This window comes from Aethalodelphis obliquidens, unplaced genomic scaffold (assembly GCF_003676395.1).
Source record: "Aethalodelphis obliquidens isolate GAN/ISIS:26980383/991018 unplaced genomic scaffold, ASM367639v1 scaffold22, whole genome shotgun sequence".
NCBI classification, from domain to species: domain Eukaryota; kingdom Metazoa; phylum Chordata; class Mammalia; order Artiodactyla; family Delphinidae; genus Aethalodelphis; species Aethalodelphis obliquidens.
The window spans coordinates 3,688,508-3,707,387 of NW_020837966.1; the positions used below are offsets into that span (position 1 = coordinate 3,688,508).

The following is an 18,880-nucleotide window of genomic DNA, read 5'->3' on the forward strand; positions in this document are numbered from 1 at the left end:
AGTTGCCCCATTATAGTTCTGCTGGCAGCCACTCTCCTTCCCCTGTTTAATGGCTGTAGGAAGGGGAGAATTTGATTGATTATTTTTGCAAACTCAAACTACCCTATGTGCACTAAAGGTTGAGAGGAATAGTACTCCTCTAAGTTTCTGGAGGGAATTGTATCTAAATGAGTAAGAAGCATAATCTGTGTTTTGGAAAAACTGGATTGAGTTCTTTGTGTCATCTGGGAAGTTTTATACTAAGTTAAATTAAGTGACTTTGAACTTTGAAGTGTCCACATCCTAACGTTTTATTAAGCTTAATTGGGTTTGTAGAATATTTAAGGACCATCCAAACTCAAATGGGAGATCAAAATGAACTAATAGGTTGATGTAGACTTCCCCCTGCCTCCTGCCTTTGTGCTGCAGTAATGAAAGTGACGCATTCATACCTGTGGATGATGAGCACAAAAGCCTGGCTTTCTGGGGAGTTTTGGTGTGTCCTGATGACTGCCCTGGTCTGAACTGTGCCATGGCCCCTTCCCTGTCATCTGTGCTATGAACCTGGCTTTCAGAACCATCCCCATCTGTCTCTGCTAAGGAGGCTTGCCATATAGTAAAATTAGTTGGGCTCTAGGCAGACTTGTCAAAGTTTGTTTGATGGAGCTTCTTAGGGAAGAAATCTCCAATTATTGGACATAAAATCCAAAAGGTTACAGAATCTGTTAGAGATGGAAATGAGGAACAGTTTGACTCTGTTACTCATAGAAGTTTTGCACTCATTTCATTGAGCAGTGGAGTAAGGCAGCCCACCCTACAAGATGCAAGGCCAGAACTTAATTTCCACAGGTCATCTCTTCTCCTATTTGATTTTCACTGGTACATTTACTTTTCCTATGTCCATGGAGAATGGTTCAGGAAGTAGCAGTGTCATTACTTTCTTTTCATTTAAAATGATCTTTAATTATTAAAGCAATATTTGTTCATTTGTAAAAACATTCAAAGGATATAGAAGTTTACAGAGTAAAAAGTGTAAGTTCCCTTTTAGAAAAAAATAGAATTCTATTTATAGAATACACAATATAGGTACACAATATCCCACAATTTGCTTTCCCCCTTGCCAAGTTATAATGGATGTCTTTCTCATGAGTACATAGCTGCATGGTATTCCACTACATGAATGTCCCATGAGTTTTTTAGCCAATCAGCTATCAAGAGAAGCTTGGAATTTAACAGGTTTTAACCATTACAAAGAATAAAGGTGAAGGTCCTTGTTTTTTACATATTTGTGTATTTGTGAAAATGTCTAAAACCGAATTATAGGGCTTTAAGAATATATGCACTCTACAATTCTCCATACATCTGTGACTTCGTGTCATCTCTGTTAGACCTGCTTGGCCCCCATAGACATTTTATTTGTTATCCTGGCTATAGATAAATGCCTAGAGGTAGAATTACTGAGTCTGAAAAAATTACAGATATAAAATCCTGTTGTTAAATGGATCTCCAGAATATTTATTTTGGAGTAAAGTCCCTTCATTTTGTTGCCAGTTGAAAGGCATTATTGTGAGAAATCCAGGGCATGAATCCAGTATTGTTTGATTATGTTTATTTTATATGCAGAGAGGCAACGAGTCATTTCCACGCCATTTCTACTCAAATAAGGGGGCCAATTCACTGGGAGCCAAGGGCTGCACATAAATGGAAATATTTAACATGATTCTGATTTTCTTTCATAAGCAATAAAATAAAATACAAACCAACAAAATGAGTATAATGCTATAAATGTCTTTGCACATACCTGACCCAGGGGATGGTGCTGACTGGAGAAGCCACAGTAGTGTTGGCAGTAGGGGCAGCGGTGCTGGTGGAGGGGGTCGTGGTGCTGGTTTGCATGATTGTGGTTATTGTTAGCACATTATTCCTCTGTAATCATGTCTAGTCTGAAGTTTGGTGCAATCCTACTGGTTTTCCAAATGGGTTGCCATATTTTAAAATCAGAAACTGTGTTAAGTTTTCATGAATGGTTCACAGCATTGTTCTGGGGTTTTAACTATGCCTCCAAGAGAGAACTCAGTTTGTCCTCAGGTTCTTCACCTGGATGGCAGAGGAGGTTTGGCACCTGCAGGTATCTTTGCTCAGAACAGATAGGCTGCTTTGGGTCAGGTCTTTTCCTCTTTACCTGCAAAGATAGACTCACAGCTTCACTTCCTAAGAGCTATCTTTTATGCTTTCTGCTTCGTTAAGAACTTGCTTTGTGCAGGTTTTTATTAGTCAGACATTTTGAGCTAAAAGCTAACGGTGGCCAGGCAGGAAAAGTGAACAGGGGACAGCTCTGTGTAGGAAGGTCAGTGGTGACCACTTTGGGCCTATGAGGTTGCATCTTCTATTTTTTTTTCCCCCAAGAGAGTCAGAATCTCCCAATTAAAAAAAAAAAAAAAAAATCCCTCCTCCCAATGTGATTCCGGTGGGAATAGTGTGGAAAAGAGCTGGGGGAATGAGAGAGGCAAAGCAAAGGCCTCTGTGTCTGCTCATCTGCCCCAGAAGCCCCCTTGCAGGAGCTGTTGATGGATGAAATAACTGCCTTACTCAACACAAATGAGGACAGACTAAGGCTATACAATGATAATATATATTTAAACATTGGAGATAAACCATCACTTAAGAACTATAGTCTTCCAGTTATATGTCTCAGTTAAGAGGTTACTCGTAACTAAAGCAAAATCTTAATTTTCAGTCAGCTATGTGCATTTACATTTTTATCCATTCATTTACTGAATTATAATATTCCAAGCACTGTGCCCCATCAAAGCACAGCCATCCTTTCCCTTGTCAGGTGGATGGTCTAGTGGAGATCAACCTCACAGGTATAACCACACAAGATACTAGTTAACAACAGCTGCAATAATGTCTCTGAAGGAACCGTAGGGGTGCTTGACCCAGTCTGGCTGAGTGGAGGAGACATCAGCTGGAAAGACTTTGGGGCCACATGTTGAATGTAATTCATCTAATACCATGTCTGCATTTAACTCAGTCATAAATTGGTGGCTGAAGGACTGATTTCACCTGCCAGAAGAATTTTGTTTGGACTGTGTGGTATTGACCCACATGCCATTCAAAATGTGAACCAAAGGATTTTAACCCTTTTAATTTCTTGTTTTTCTTCCATCTAACCCTCAAGTACAACTCTGGGAGGTGGGTTGTACTTTATTTCAAAGAATTCTGGCCTCATAATAGAGATTTGAGAAGGCAATAGAAAGTGAGAGATCCAAGGTTTTATATGTGTTCTCTGCTCTTTAGGAGCCAAAGTTTAGGAAGGCTAGAGAGGGTTCCCCTTGGTCTCCTGGCTATAGGCTGTGCCTCTCATCCCAATTAATTACCACCACAGACAGTAAGAGAGTGTCTGCAGCCTGATCTTACCATTGGGTGGGTGGGGGGCATGCTGAAGTTCTCTCAGTGGTGTTTTGATTCCCAAGAAGAGCACACTCTGTACTTCTGTGCGGATGAGGACAATGGTTGCCAATTTGGTCCAGACCTGGATGATCTTTGTCCATGTATGTGTAGCAAACTGTAGCAAACCCAGGCCCACGATGCTGCCAGTCTCCCGTTTCAAGTTATTCTCCTCTGTCGCAAGTTACACACCGAAAAACAAACACCACCAGTGCCATATGGGTTAAAAGATCAAAGGCCCCAGTTTTGAGTATATTTCTAGCTGACTTTACTTCAGATATCTTAAATATGTTTCTGAAGATGGGAAGCATGGGGCATTAAGGAGGTAAATCACATGTGTGTGAGCCATGCTTGTGGTCTGGGCAGGAGGGTGAAAACTGAAAACCACTGATCCGTGTGTTCCTCTTCCTCTCAGGTTCGCATCTTCACGTACCTCATTGGAAGAGAGGCTGCTTTTGCAGACAATCTCAAGTGGATGGCCTGTGCCAATAAAGGTAGGTCTCCCGATGGGTTCAGTTCTGAATAACTTCTCCGTGGATGTGTAGAAACAGAGACAGTCACGAGAAAGTGGAGCGTTCTATCAGAAGGCTATGAATTCTAAGATAAGGTCTGGATGTTTCTAAATGATTATGACTGACTTGTAACAACTTCTCCCAAAATGTGTTTATAAACTTTGAGGACATAGTCAAGTGGAGTGGTTAAGCCTCTCCACTCTATTGCTTAGTAACTGAGTAACCTTGGAAGAATTACTATGGCAGAGCCATTTACCACGCACCAAATATCCATGTGCTCACTCACCATTCCCAGCCCCTTGCACTGGTTCTGGCCAACAGGCTTTAAGCAAAACCAACCTGGGTCATTTATGGGCTAAAGCATTTAAGAGCTGGTTTGGTGGTATCTATTCTTTTCTGCTCCTATGAACTCTGAAGCTACATGATGGAATAGATGAAATAGCCTGGGTTCCTGAGTGGCCGCATGGAGCAGATGCCTTTCCGCTCACCCTGTCTTCTGCCATCTGCCAGCCCATGATGGATATATAGTCTGTGTGATAAACCTTTGTGTTAAGCCAGTGAGATTTCCAGTTTGATATGTTCCCATAGCATAACTTAACCTACATAACTAATTAACTTAGTTAACTTTAACCTGCTTCAGTGTTCTAATCTTCAAAGTGGAGAGGGTGATAATAGCTTTTCTTTTTGATTTTTATTGAATATAGGGTTAAAAAATGAAATGGTACAGATTAGGTGCCTAGTTCAGTGCTGAGACCTAGTAAGTGCTCAATAATTGTTAGCTTTTCTACTTTCACAGGTTAATTTTCTACACTGACAGGCCCTGATGTGTGTTGGAAACAATGCTTTAGGGAAGGCACAGGGAGGGAAGGAACAGGGCCTCCAGTCTTATGAAGGGCTTCTTTTCAGTCTACACACAACCAAGAAGGCAAAGCAAAGGAGGAAAATAGGTGGTATATTCTAGATTCCTTGAGTCTTAACCCAAACTCCTTGAGTTCAAATCCAGCCTCTACCAAACACCAATCACGGTGGTGGATGTTACCATACCTACCTGGGTCTGAGTTATATCACCTACAGAACAGAGATAGTGATGATACCTGCCCCAGTCAGATGCTGTGAGCATGAATGAGGCCGTGCAGGTAAAGCTGGCAGCTTAGTGCCTGGCACAGAAATGGCCCATATGATTTCCTAGTGTTATATTGATCTGTGGTTATGTCTTATCTCTGCTCTGAGGCTATACAGTCCCTGAGAGTAGCCTGTCACTCTGATTTCCTCTTGAGCACTCAGCCCAACCTCCTGCTCTATGTAGAGTGGCTGCTTCTTTAAGGTTTGAAAAATGAGCAAATTGACTATAAATACTAATAAATGAAGATATGTCCTGTTGCACAGTAAATTGGTATTGGTGGATGTAGGTGGTCTATTTCTACATTGCCTGTTATGCCGTCCTTTATAAAAGTTCCAATATATGTATGTTAGTGGAGGAAAGAGGACTCAGGGAAGGGTTGGCAGGTCTCAGCTTTAGTTTTGGTGACTTAAGACAAAGTTATTTTAGTTGCAAGCAACCAAAGTTGCTCCCTGAAATTAAAAAGAAGAGTGTTTTGGAGAGAGAGGAGAGTGAGTCAGAACCCAGAGTGGGAAGGGAAGCTTATGTCTCATGAGGGACCAGGGGCTGTGTTTTTGTTTTTCTTTTCCTTCTTGGTTTCTTTCTACATTCCGTGGCATTCTTCCTCTCTGTAGATAGACCTTCTCTGCTAGGGCATGTACATGTCAAAAATAGCTACCTCACACTGTGCATACCCATCTATCCACACAACACCTATTGTGGAGAAAGGAGAGTTTATATCTTATCCAAAAAATGATTCTGGCACCCAGCTTGGGACAGGTCTTCCCCTGCGGAATTGCATGTAGGCAGAGGTAAGGCCACAAAGAAAAATATATGTGCTCTGCAGGTGGATGGACACGGGAAGTTCTCAGGGAAAAGGTGCCTAGCCAAGCAAGTAAACCTCTGCCTCACTTTCCCTTTGCTTGGCATTGTGTTTTATTATCTGCTTCTACTTGGAGAAATCTTTGAAGCAAGTCTCAATTTCCTCATCTAAAAATGGAGAACTGCATGAAAGGTTTGAACATTTCCTTGAAGCTCTAAAATAACATGTTCTGCAATTATTTTAGTTTATTGGCTGGCTCACCTCACTCAAAGGTATCAGTAATTCTCATTGTCTCAGAGTAATGCATTTGGCTTCATTTGAAGAGGAAATATAGAAGGAAAGTAGGCATGAGGAGATGGAGGCTGAATGGATCCTAGGTTGCCTCTGAGAAAACAGACCATTGAGATAATTTTTGGAACTTCACTGACATTTGAGTGAGCTACACTTTCTCAATTTTTTCCTTGATTCTGTGGTCTTGAAAGAAAGAGTTCCTTTCCATTTTTTAATTTTTAAAAGTTTTCATGTTACTCCTGCCACATCAGACTGCAATTCTTCCCATCAGCGAGTATGCATTTAGTCATGGGTTATTGTTTTTAACCACTGTCTGTGTCCAGCTGATGAAAATTACTCAAATTGAAGTCTTGTCTTAATCAACTAATATTACACCATAATTTAGTTTTAGTCATTGTTTATAAGAATCTTTGAAGAATCCTTTTGAAGACAATTTAGTCAACTCAGAGTATTTCGGGGCCTGGCCATAGAATATAGCCCTTTAGATTTATAAGTTCTGAGCGCAGCAACTTGGAAAATTCAAGGAGGTAATAGTAGCTGCTTAGCTGGCCCGGCCGCTGGATTCCTCAGTGATTCTCCTTCTCTTCCTGTCCAAATCCAGTTGTTTCCTTCCCTGCCAGAGTCAGTCCCTCACAATAGTTTCACCTTCCTCCTCTGCTTCTCTTCTAAAGGGCCTTGGGAATAAAATGTCATTGTTTGCCACTCTTCAAAGTAGCAGTTGCCATCAAAATGTCAGGTTCCATTCATCTGTGCCCATATAAACATCGGCTTCATGTTGCGTCAGTTATGGGGTTTAGACCAGCGTAACGTCGGTGAGCAAGTATTCTTCTATGGTCATTAATTAAATCATTGTTTATACTCTCAGATTGTTATAGTATGGAGGCAGCATAACATTTTTCATCTCAAGTGACATGAGGTCCAGGGAGGGCCCGCCCCCCTCCTTACATATTTTTGCCCTGACTCAGCCAAGTTCTTCAGTGAAATGAAGCATTAGCATTTGGGGACCAGAGCAGACCCAGGGAAGCCCAGGGAGAAGCCTGTTGGCTGACTGACCAGAGTGACCCTAGGGAGGAGCAGGAGTTGTCAGGACCAGCTCATTGTCCCTGGGTCAGTGGTCAAGGACCTGCTATCCATGTGAAACTTCTTGTTTGGAAGTATGGTAGCCATGGAGACAGTTCTCAGTCAGTGGACCTCTGGCACTGCCCCCTGTAAATGGATGTCTGGGAATATTCATGCCCTCACAGGAGTTCTCTGCCTCCTCCAGTCCACTAGCAAAATCCAGAGAGGTCTGGAGCTCATTGGTTTGTCTCATTTTATGCATAACTAGGTCCTATCTTGAGGCAACCAGCCCTAATGAGGCAAAGCAGCAAACCATTTTAAATACATTAAAACAATTATTGCCACTGTAGAATGGCTTATGGAACTTAAAATTCTGCATTCACACTATTGGTTAAACAAGTGAACTGGGAAAACTGAAAAGAGGGGCCAACTAGCCCAGATACTCCATAAAGCCTTGATGACCTTCTGTAATGTTCAGTGTGCCAAGCTTTTAAATAAGCACTGCCTGATTCTCCTTCAAAAATCATGGTGAATGGAGTATTTTCCAGCTGTGCAAATGAAGAAGGGTCTCTGTATTTGGTTCTCAACTTATCTGTCATCATTAGATCGAATGGAAACGCCACGTGAGTCTGTCTTGTTTATCTCCTCAGCCTGTCCCTCGTTGATAGGCTAATGGTCATTCTCTCCTTGTTTGAAAGAGAACTGGCGGCCTGAGCCCTCCTTGGAAGTTCAGACCCATAGCCTTTTCCCACTAGAAATCTCTTAACCTCACTATACCTTTCCAAGTGTCAAATTTATGAGGCCAGAATGGTTGTTTGGAGTAGGGAAAAACTGGCAATTAAAATTTTTTGCTGTTTCAGAAAAGGTGGAAGAAGGCAAAAATGACAGTTATTCAGATACCTTTGTATAATTCTTTTTTTGTACTCTTCAACCAATTCCCCAACCCCCAGCCCCTGGTAAGCCTCTTTAGACTCTGTTGCTATGATTTTCACTTTTCTAGATTCCACATACCAGTGATATCATACAGTATTTGTCTTTCTCTGTCTGGCTTATCTTATTTAGCAAGATGTACTCAAGGTCCATACATGTTTTTGCAAATGGCAGGATTTCCTTGTTTCTCATGCTGAATAATATTTCTGTGTGCGTGTGTGTGTATACACTGTAACTTTTTAATCCATTTATCCATTAATGGAGACTTAAGTTGTATACGTTCTTTGTGTAGATTCCATAGAACTTGAGAATTTGAGTGGAAAGGGTAATAGTTGTGAAGATGAACATGGTGCTACTATTGTTAATAGCAACTAAGGATGACAAACTTCTTACTAAGTGCCAGGTAGAGTGCAAAGTACTTTTATGTGTTATCTCTTTTGACCCTCCTTAAAGCTGTATGAAGTGCATGAGAAGGAAACTGAGACTCAAAGAGACTAGCAGCTCGCCCCAGGTTACCAACTAGCAGGTGGCAGAGCCAGGAATCAGGCCCAGTTGTTCCAAAGTCTGAGCCTAACTCTTCACCAGGATGTGAGGTTGCTTCTCTTTGGGGAGAAGAAAGTCATGGTTCATAGAGGACTATTTCCCATTATTTGAGAGAATCTAGGAAAAGGAATCTAGATGTTGAGAAAGGACTTTAATGGTCTATAGCTAATAAAGACTGGAGCTGGGATTTATAACCAGCCTGTGTGTTCCAGAAATTGTCCTGCTTCAGCTTGTGTAGGCATGTGGTCCAGTTTCTGACATTTTACAAATGGAGATATTAAGGCTCTCCGAGGAGACGAGGCAGGGTGGAATGGGGCACAGCGATAGAGCTGCCGGCAAGCCAGCATTCCTAGCTCCACAGTGTGATCCTTTAAACTAGAGGTCCCCAGCCTTTTTGGCACCAGGGACCAGTTTCATGGAAGACAATTTTTCCACGGACTAGATGGGGGAGGATGGTTCAGGCGGTAACACGAGCAATGGGGGGATGGTTCAGGCGGTGAAGAGAGCAATGGGGAGCGATAAGGAGCGGCAGATGAAGCTTCACTAGCCTGCCCGCTGCTCACCTCCTGCTGTTCGGCCTGGTTCCTAACAGGCCAAGGACCGGTAGCCACGGTCCCCAGGGATTGGGGACCCCTACTTTAAATTATTTTTTCTAGCATGAAATTTGAAATTAAAAATATAATATTATAGACTTGAGGACACGGGGAGGGGGAAGGGTGGGCTGGGACAAAGTGAGAGGGTGACATGGACCTATATATACTACCAGGTGTAGGGTAGATGGCTGGTGGGAAGCAGCCACGTGGCGCAGGGAGATCAGCTTGGTGCTTTGTGACCGCCTGGAGGGGTGGGATAGGGAGGGTGGGAAGGAGATGCGGGAGGGAGGAGATATGGGGATGTATGTATGTGTGTGGCTGATTCACTTTGTTATGAAGCAGAGACTAACACACCATTGTAAAGCAATTATACTCTAATAAAGATGTTAAAAAAAAAAGAAAAATGTAATATTATTCACACACAAAAAGACTTGCTCCTAAGTCAGAGGTTCTGGCTGATTCTGATAGCTTCACATTTGTGAGCCCCCTTCTCCAGGTGGCACATGCCCACTGAGGCCCCTGGGCTCCCTGCGCTAGTGGCCATTCTCTCTTTGGTCTTCTCTTTCCAACTCATCGGACATGTGCCCTTCAGCTCTCAGGGCCCAATAGACCTCTTACTCGTTCTTTGTAATGGTCCAAAGAGATGTGGAGGTAGAAAGTTGTTTATCAATGGTTCATTTTTTTATAGAAAAAAAGTGATTTTCAGTAGTGTGTGATGTTGATGGGGAGGACGAAGATGGGACAGAATATTGTGAGGGTCTTCCAAGAACACTGTTGTTCCATAAGGGGATGCACACCAGGTCTTGAGGCAACCAGCTCTAATGAGGCAAAGCAGCAAACCATTTTAAATACATTAAAACAATTATTGCCACTGTAGAATGGCAATAAGGCCACTATGCCCCAGTGCGTGACCAGCAACATCACTGCCTACCTTATTGCCTTGGGAAGACTGGGACCTGATCACTGGCTTTCTTGTTTTCAGCCTGCCTTATGTCAGAGGGAAAAAGAGTCTTTGAAAAGACTCAAGGGTGCAGTGCCCATCACACCAAAAGTAGAACGAGGACCTTACCCAGACCTTACCGGTGAGGTAGACAGCCATGGTCTCCCACTGAGGAGCAGACTCCGGGGTCCCTCAGATCTGGTGTCATTGCAAAGTGGAGTGTTGAATGATGTACTGATGGAGCATCTCATGCAGAGGCACCTCTTAGACAAGGGACTCTTAAGAAATCTCTAAGTAAGGGTAGGAAAATATCAGAAATACAAAGCACCAGGCTGCATGTGGTTTATCACACTGAGTAGTTGTAACTCAGAGTTCACAGGAGGCTCTGTAAGGGAATAGGTAAATAAATTGATGTTATGGAGAAAAATGATCAGATCATTTATAATAGGTGGCTAATTTCAGCATTAATTACTCCTTGATAATTACCAAAAGATTGCTGATTCTATTTTCTAACATGATATATGAAGTCCAAAAAGGCACATTAAAGAAGAGAATAAACATTCAAGAGCTAGAATTTAAAATAAATAAAAAGAGGTGAGGGAAGGCCGGGGGGAAAGTGGCCAGTTCAAAGGATGCAGAGGGAGAAGGAGGGAAGCATCTATGGTTACAGGCAAAGAGTCCAGCCCTCAGCGACTTCCTGTTATCCATCAAAAGGTACATTTGTTAACTAAAACTTATATGAATAACATTTAAAAACAAAAAGAGACTCTTTCAGATAAGTTTTACGGTTTAATGGGTTGGGGTTAGATGATCTGATTTGCATGATTTGCATTAAGCTTTGCAGTGTACATTATTAATATTATCTTTGTAATTCTAGCTTTTCTTACCTTTTATACATCTGCATTTATGGTCTATATATTGAAATATAAGTTAGAACTGTGGTATGGGTTTTGAGTAGACCTTTGGTGCTAACTACTGTGCATTTGCCAGGAACCTCACAGGGCAACCACATATTTCCCCACCCCAGCCTCAGACTTTCCCAGCCACAGAGATTCAAACAGCCCATTAGGGGTGTCCTTACAGAGGAGGACCATGCTGTCCATGCTCTGAGCAGCTGCCATGCTGTCCTTTCCCATTACAGGAAGAGGCAGTGTCTTCAGTGGTTAAGAGCAAAGGTTTTGGAATCAAATGAATCTGTATTCACATTGACCCAGGACAAATTACTAAACACTGTTGTTTCTGTTTCCTCCCTATACAACGAGCACACACACATGTTGAGCTGTTGTGTTACCCAAGTGTAGAGCGACAGTGTGAATCACAGTAAGACTTTGGTGAATGTCCTTGCTTCAGTAATGGCTCTCACAGAGCCATGTGCTGGTTCTGGGAATATCTCTCTGGACAAGACAGGCACCAGCTTTTTGTGACATTCCCTGGAGCCAATATTCCATTGGCAAGAACAAAGTAAACAAGTAAATCAGAATTCAGCATTGATGAATCTTCAGAAGAAAGTGAAAGCAAGGTGAAGCAAGAGGAAATGGGTTCAGACAGCTAACCCCTGAATGATCCCAAGGAGCCATCCGTAGAAAACTGGATAAATGGTGTTCCAGGCAGAGGGTACAGTAGGTGCAAGCGCCTGGGGAGGGTCAGGTGGATGAACTTGGTGGGAGGATGGAAGGGGATGAGTCCATCCAGGTAGGCGGGGGCCTAGTGAGGGAGAGTCTTAGAGGTCAGGTAAGAAATTTGGATTTTATTCTAATTAAATAGAAGCTGTTTTAGGATTTTAGGCAGGGAGATGATGGTCTGCTTTATACTTTAGATGGTCTGCCTTTGACTGCTGTCAGGAGTCTAGATAACAAGGAGGGGGATTTGTGGGGCGGGGGTGGTTGTTGCTATACCCTGGGGGAGAGACAGTGGAGTCTGGAGTAGGGTGGGAGCAGTGGAAATGTGGGATTGGACTTGAGACATATTTTAGAGATAGGGCCAGAAGAACATGCTGGTGGATTAGCTATGGGGTGGGGTGAGGAAATGATGGCTATCAAGGATAATTCTTAAGTGTTTGGCCCAGTTGGGCAGTGGCATCATTTGCTGAGGTGGGAAAGACCCAATGCGGGAGGAATAGGTCTGGCCAGGGAAATCAGGAGTTGGCTTTGGACGGGTTCAGTCTGAGAACACTGTTAGTCATCCTTATGGAGGTGTCAGGTATACTGTTGGCTATAGGTCTGTAGCCAGCTTTTTGTAACTTTTCATAACTTTGATTATGATAGCAAGGCCAAGTGAGGATGATCCCTCAGCTCCATCCCCTTCCAAATGTGTGATTGTTTTTCCTTCCCACTCTCCCTCAATGCTGAGGATCTGTCTCTCCCATCCCCCTCCTTCTATTTATTCCCTCCCTTCTCTTGGCCCTATTTTGGAAAACCCAAATCAGGGATTTTTACTGTTGGCTTTGAGGATTAGAATGAAAACACGGACAACCAAGAAAAACTCCTCCCAAGAGAGGCTGTGTTTACTGCACATTTGGTACAGGAACCCACAGTAGGAATAGTGCTATACTGTGAATTGCTCACCCAGGTATCCTCACGGTCCAGGACCATGGAGTTCTCTCCTCCTCTTATCAACATGGCAACACCTCTCTTGGTTTGTCCTCTGTGTCATGTTTGTCTCTCTAAGACCCTTCATGCAGAGCCAAAGGTTTACCTACTAGAGAAGAGCTGAAATGTTTTCTTTCTTATTCAAACACTGATTGTAGTCGTGGTTTGTGGAGGGATTATAACTATGATGCTTGCTGTCATCCAGCAATCTTCTTTAAAACTTCTTTTTCCCACTGTGCCTCTAAGAGGGGCCACCTGGAAGCCTTGCGTGAGCAGTGACCCAGATGGGCATCCCTAACTGTAGTGCCTGACCTCTGAGGGAGTGCCAAGGTACACATGGGCCCTGCTCCAGAGCCCTGAGCTAGAGCAGGGTCTCACAGGTCTTTTGGGCTCAGTTTCTACTGGGATGGGCGAGGCTCTGGCCCTGGCCAGGAGGGTGGAGTGGACAGGAGTGACAGTGCGTGTTAATTAGCACTGTGCAGAGCTGTCACCAGGAAGCCAGAAGCCACATGGTGCCAACCTGGTTTGGGGTTGGTACAACAAATTAAAACCAGCTGGCTTTTGTTTGGAAATGCCCTGGGAGGGTCCTGGTCCTTTCTGGACAACAAAAGGGCTGGCGTTTCTTTACCCTGAGCCCTGTATTAAACACTAAGAGGTTCTATAAACACTACAGCAAGTGCTGTGATGGATCTGGCTTCAGAGGCACACATATCCTCTCTCATTTGTTGGCAAGTAGGAGGTGGCATCAACTTAGTTATAAAGGTCCTTATTTAGAGGCATGGGGAGGAAACATGAATCTGTGTCCATCCAGTGTCCCCCTGCTTAAAATGCTTCCATGACTAGTTGCCTGTAGGATAAAGTCTAAACTCTTTCCCAAGGTCTTATATGATAGTCCCTCTGCTAATTCCTCTGATCTTATAGCACCCTACTTCTACTCACTCTCCCTGAGCTTTTTACTCCAGCCATTCTGAGTTTTTTTCAGTTCCTAGAATGGGTCTAACTCTGACCTTGGGCCTTTACTTACATTCCTTGCTTTGCCGGACATAGTCTTTAACCCCCCTTCCTCTAGCTAACTGGTCCTCATCCTTCAGGGTTCAGCTGTACTGACCCTTCTTCGGGGTAGCCAAGTGATTGGCTGTCCATGCTGTGTGTTTCTCTATAATGTTGACTGTGCTATTTTATAGTTGTCAGCTTACTCAGACCTCCCAGGAAGCAGGGGTCATGCTCATCTAGTTAACTCCTGCTCCTCCAGTGGTAGGCACCAAGAAAGCCTTCCATAAATGTTTGAATGAAGGGCCCCCTCCTGGGGATCCAGACCTGTGCTCAGTTCAGCCCTTCTCTTCTAACATCTCCTGACTCCCAGCAAAGCCAACCCCAAGCTGAAGAGGAGCATAGCAGTACCTAAACTCGAGATCAAAATGGCCTCTCCACCCACAAGATGATAGCATGTTTAGAACTTTTTATGTTACTGAGAAACCATGTCTACCCAGCATATTCAAATGGCAGGTCTGGTAACTACATGAGGGTTTGAGCTGGAGTTTCTGCCTTAAACACACAAAGAGCAAAATTCTGTAGAAGCAAAAGGCATAGATTAAGATACTTAAGCCTGGTTTCACCTTCTGTATTTGCCACTTGTTACCGGTGAGAACACGGCCAAAACACATATGCTCGGTCTGCCTCAGTCATCTTATCTGTAAAGTGGGCAAGTTATGCCCACTTCATCATGTTGTCAGGAATAAATGAGGCAAAGCTTATCAGGTGTTTAGCAAATTTTGTGCCCCTTATTAAGCACTCAAAAATTAATTATAGGGGGGAGGGATAAGTTGGGAGATTGGGATTGACATATACACACAACTTTTATATATACACAATATTTACACATATACACAATATTTATATATAAAATAGCACAGGGAACTCTACTCAATACTCTGTAATGACCTATATGGGAAAAGAATCTAAAAAAGAGTGGATATATGTATATGTATAACTGATTGACTTTGCTGTACACCTGAAACTAGCACAACATTGTAAATCAACTATATGCCAATAAAAATTTTTTAAAAAAGAAAAAATTATAACTATTGTAGTTATAAAAATAGGACAGCCTTTAAATTTTGTGCTTTTTAGTTTTCCCATTGGAAATAAATACACTAAAATGAAAAAAAGGGGGGGGGTTTACAAAATGGCATGTAGAGAGGACTCCCATATCTACCAGAGAAGGTCTATATGTATATGTATAGAAAACATCTGGGGAGAGATTCTCCAAAGGATTAACAGGGGCTTCTTCTGGGAGGTGGGTTTGTGGTTGATCTTCATTTTATTCTTTTTGCTTGACTCTGTTTTCTAACATGAGCACATTGCTCATTAAGTGGGTGATGGTAGAGAGGAGACATAATGTTTAAAAAGGAAAAGGGAAGAAAGAAAGTAGCTAGAGGCTAAGAAGGCATAGCGTAGGTCTGCTCCCCAGTTGTAGTTGTTCCTGTCTTTACTTAACGTTGTTCTCCCTTGGCAGGATTTTTCACCCAGATCTCCACCTTGGCTGATGTGCAGGAAAATGTCATGGAATACCTCCATGTACTCAGCCGGCCCAAAGTCATCGACCAGGAGCACGACGTGGTGTGGACTGAAGCGTACATCGACAGCACTGTGAGTCCCCAGGGCCCCAGGAGAGAACCTGAGGGTTCCTCCTACCATGGGAGAGTTTCCCTGGGTTTATTCCAGAAGATGGTGGTTGTAGCATTCCTTCTCAGTAACGGGGTTCACTGACATCTTCCATATTTGTATGATTTGCGTTGATCTCTTAGCAAGCAAGGTTGGTGACAACTCCTAATATCAGAGAATGTAACAGGTTCTTCTGGAAGGTGTCTCGTCAGCACAGAAAACTCACTTTTGGTTTCTGTCTTCTCTACCTTTTTTTCCTTCTCACAAGTGTACAAATTCTGTCAGTGTGGCAATGATGACAGGTGTGTTAGATTCGGTCCTTGCCATCATCAGAGAGGCCCAGTCCTGGGGATGAATCTTGGGTCTCAACTTGGGAGGGTGGGACCACCTTCAGCTCTGACAGTGAATTGGAGCCACCGTAGAGGCCACAGCTGCCTTTTCTTCCCTTCAACAAGTGAGAAAATGCTTCAGTGGTGGTTATATAGGCACTGATTGTTGTTGCACCTCTGGCCATGGGCTCATTCTAAAGCCAAATTCCAAGGAAAAAAGATTCTGGTGCCGAATTAGCTTAAAAGGAGGAGTGTTGCCAATCGTCAAATAATGGCTCAATGGCCAGGTTTCTTGTGTAATTGCTGGGTGATTTTTCATAGTCATAATGAATCTGATGGGAGTGGCATTTTTCGTTTATTGATTGTAAATGTTCTCAGAGGGCCCCCTCCCATCATTTGTGTCGGGATTAACATCACATTAATCGCTGTAACCCAGACCAGCCATCCTCCAGAGTGATCTCAACAGCTGCCATGGGCCAGCTTTTCTCTCCACGAGCTCGCTCATCCCTGCTGCTCTTCTGGCAGCTGCAGGCAGATACAGGGCAGGAGCAGCATGTGGGAACCCATCTTGGGGGACAGCAAAGCAGCCTGCACCCCCACACACACAGCCTTAAAGTACACAGTGGGACCATGGAAATACAGACTGGTCAGGAAGGGGTAGCCCGTCCCCAGGAGAAATCACCCTGAGTGGAGATGGGTGTTAAGCTAAAGAGCCATCTCTGGTTGCCAGGGAGACCTTGGGCTTTTATCATGTTCAGAGTCTGACCCAGTTTGGTTTAGAATCATGGACGTGAAATAACTAAGCCACCCCATTTGTGTCGGCACCATACTAACAGTAATAACAGAGCGATGACAGTGATGGTTTCATCTCTTCCTCATATGTGTGGTTGAGTAAGGCTGGGGAAGAGGAGAGGAGGAGGGCAGCCAGCCAGGGATGGCCTGATCCAGGCACCCAGTGGTTCTGTGTACAAACCCTGAACAGCCAGTTGGGTCTGTCATCTTATTTGTTTCATCAATGTAAAAAATATAAAACAGAGTCTCTGTGGGACTAGCACCTGGATAAACAGACAGATCAGTAGAGTAGAAGGTCCCAAAAAAAGACCCACCTACATATGGAAATTTAATTTGTGATAAAGGTGGCATCTCAAATCAGTAGTGCTAGGATGGGCTTTGTAATAAATGCTTTTGGGAAAACTAGATAGCTATTTAGAAAAAGATAAAATTAGTATTTTCTTCACATCACACCGGAGAAAAATATCCAAGGGGATCAGAGACCTAAATTGTAAACAATGAAACCATATAAGCACTAGAACAAAATCTAGTGAATTCCTCTATAACCTGAGTCCAGAGAATGGCTTTCTAACAATGACTTCAAAATCCAGATGCAATATAAATAAAAATAGGTTTGACTACTTAAAATATAAACAAAGCAAAACCCAACTTTTGTAACTAAAAGAATCAAGCACAGTCAAAAAGAAGCAAACTCAAAAAGCAAATGGTAAAATAGGAGAAAATATGTAACATATAGCACACATAAAGAACTAATAATCCTAATATATAAAGAACTTTCAAAACTTAAGGGGGAAACTCCAAAATTCCTATAGAAAAAAATGAGCAAAAGACATGAGCAGACAGTTCACACAAAAATAATAAAAATGTTTTTTAAACATTTGAAATATGTACAACTTCACACATTGTAAGAAAAATGCAAATTAAAGTATGGTTTGAGATACCATTTCTCTCACCTATTAGAGTGGCAGAAATGAAAAGCTTAACTTTGTTGGTGAGGCTGTGGGAAAGAGACACTTGTACATGCTTGTGGGAAGACAGAATGGGGTATAGGAAGGGAAAATGTGCATTTACCCTTTGACCCAGAAATTCTACTTCTAGGAATTAACCCTGAAGATAAACCTCCAAAAATCCAAAAATACATACGCACAAGTTTGTCCACTGTAGAATTGCTTGTCATTTCAAAATATTGAAAGTTACCTAAATCCCCAACCATAAGAGATCAATTGGATAAACTGTGGTACATGGATGTAATGGAGTCTTAATGTTAAAAACAAACAAACAAAAAGCCTGGAATATTTTGTGCCAGACAATAACGAAGCAGTCAAAACCATGAGGTCACGTCAAAAGGCCCAATAATCAACGTGAAGGGGCTCTCACTGGTCAACTCTGGGACAATTTGAGCCTCAAAATTAAATAGAAGAGTAATGGACTATAACTTGAATAAAACAAATCAGTGTGTTCTAAATAAGTAAACAGATCTCAAACAGATGACTAAATAGATGATGAAATGGATGGGAAGGAGTGCAGTGTGCAGTGGGCAATGGGATGCTGCCTGGTGGGTGTGGAGGGAGGGAGTCATGAGATGGAAAATCACCAGTGGGCAACCATTTTAGTAAAGATTGATTAGGGTGAAGGTCATCCATGGATGCTAAATCTAGGGGGGGAATTTTGATGATGAGCAGGATATTTTCATGGTCTCAAAGTGCTTCCCTAGAGATTTTTGACTAGTTAGGAGGAAAAAATAAAATAAAAAATAGTATCTATCCAGTGGGAGAATCCAAAAACATCTTGAGCGGGTCTTCAAAATTAGTGTCACTAATGAGAAGCAGATGGACATTGTGTGCCTTTGGTGAAGGACACATCATACGTTTAGAGTGTCCTGGCTGGGGTTACATAACCTGAAAATCATGGGGAGGAAGAGAATAAAGCTTTGTATCAATGTAACATCTTGCTTTAGGTAATGCTAATCATTTAAATAAATTGTTCTAGATTTGCTAACCACATACATACATATTTACATACACATATATACGTTTTATATATGGGTGGCAGTTACAAGAGAGGGAAAACCCATTGCTACTGCAGCTTTTCCACTAAAGAACTGACAGCAATAGTGAAGAAAATGGTCTGAAAGCAGCTCTGGGCAAATGGTGCAGAGGAATTGTCTTTGAAGTCTTGTGCTTCATATTAAACATTTACATGAAATTTTCATTCTGTGCCATAATCATCTTTACTTACTTTAAAATAAAATAACGCTTTAAGTGGCTCATTATTAATTAAAATGGTAG

The 18,880-nt window shown here is 42.5% G+C and overlaps 1 protein-coding gene across 1 annotated transcript in view; it reads left to right on the top strand.

The window, feature by feature from the left end:
* The window catches only part of CACNA2D3 (calcium voltage-gated channel auxiliary subunit alpha2delta 3), an 899,902-nt gene that overhangs the window by 497,688 nt on the left and 383,334 nt on the right, over positions 1 to 18,880 (top strand). The window contains exons 12-13 of the mRNA XM_027121113.1: positions 3,845 to 3,923; positions 15,323 to 15,456. Coding sequence (XP_026976914.1) covers positions 3,845 to 3,923; positions 15,323 to 15,456 — 213 coding nt within the window. The remainder of the gene's footprint in view (positions 1 to 3,844; positions 3,924 to 15,322; positions 15,457 to 18,880) is intronic.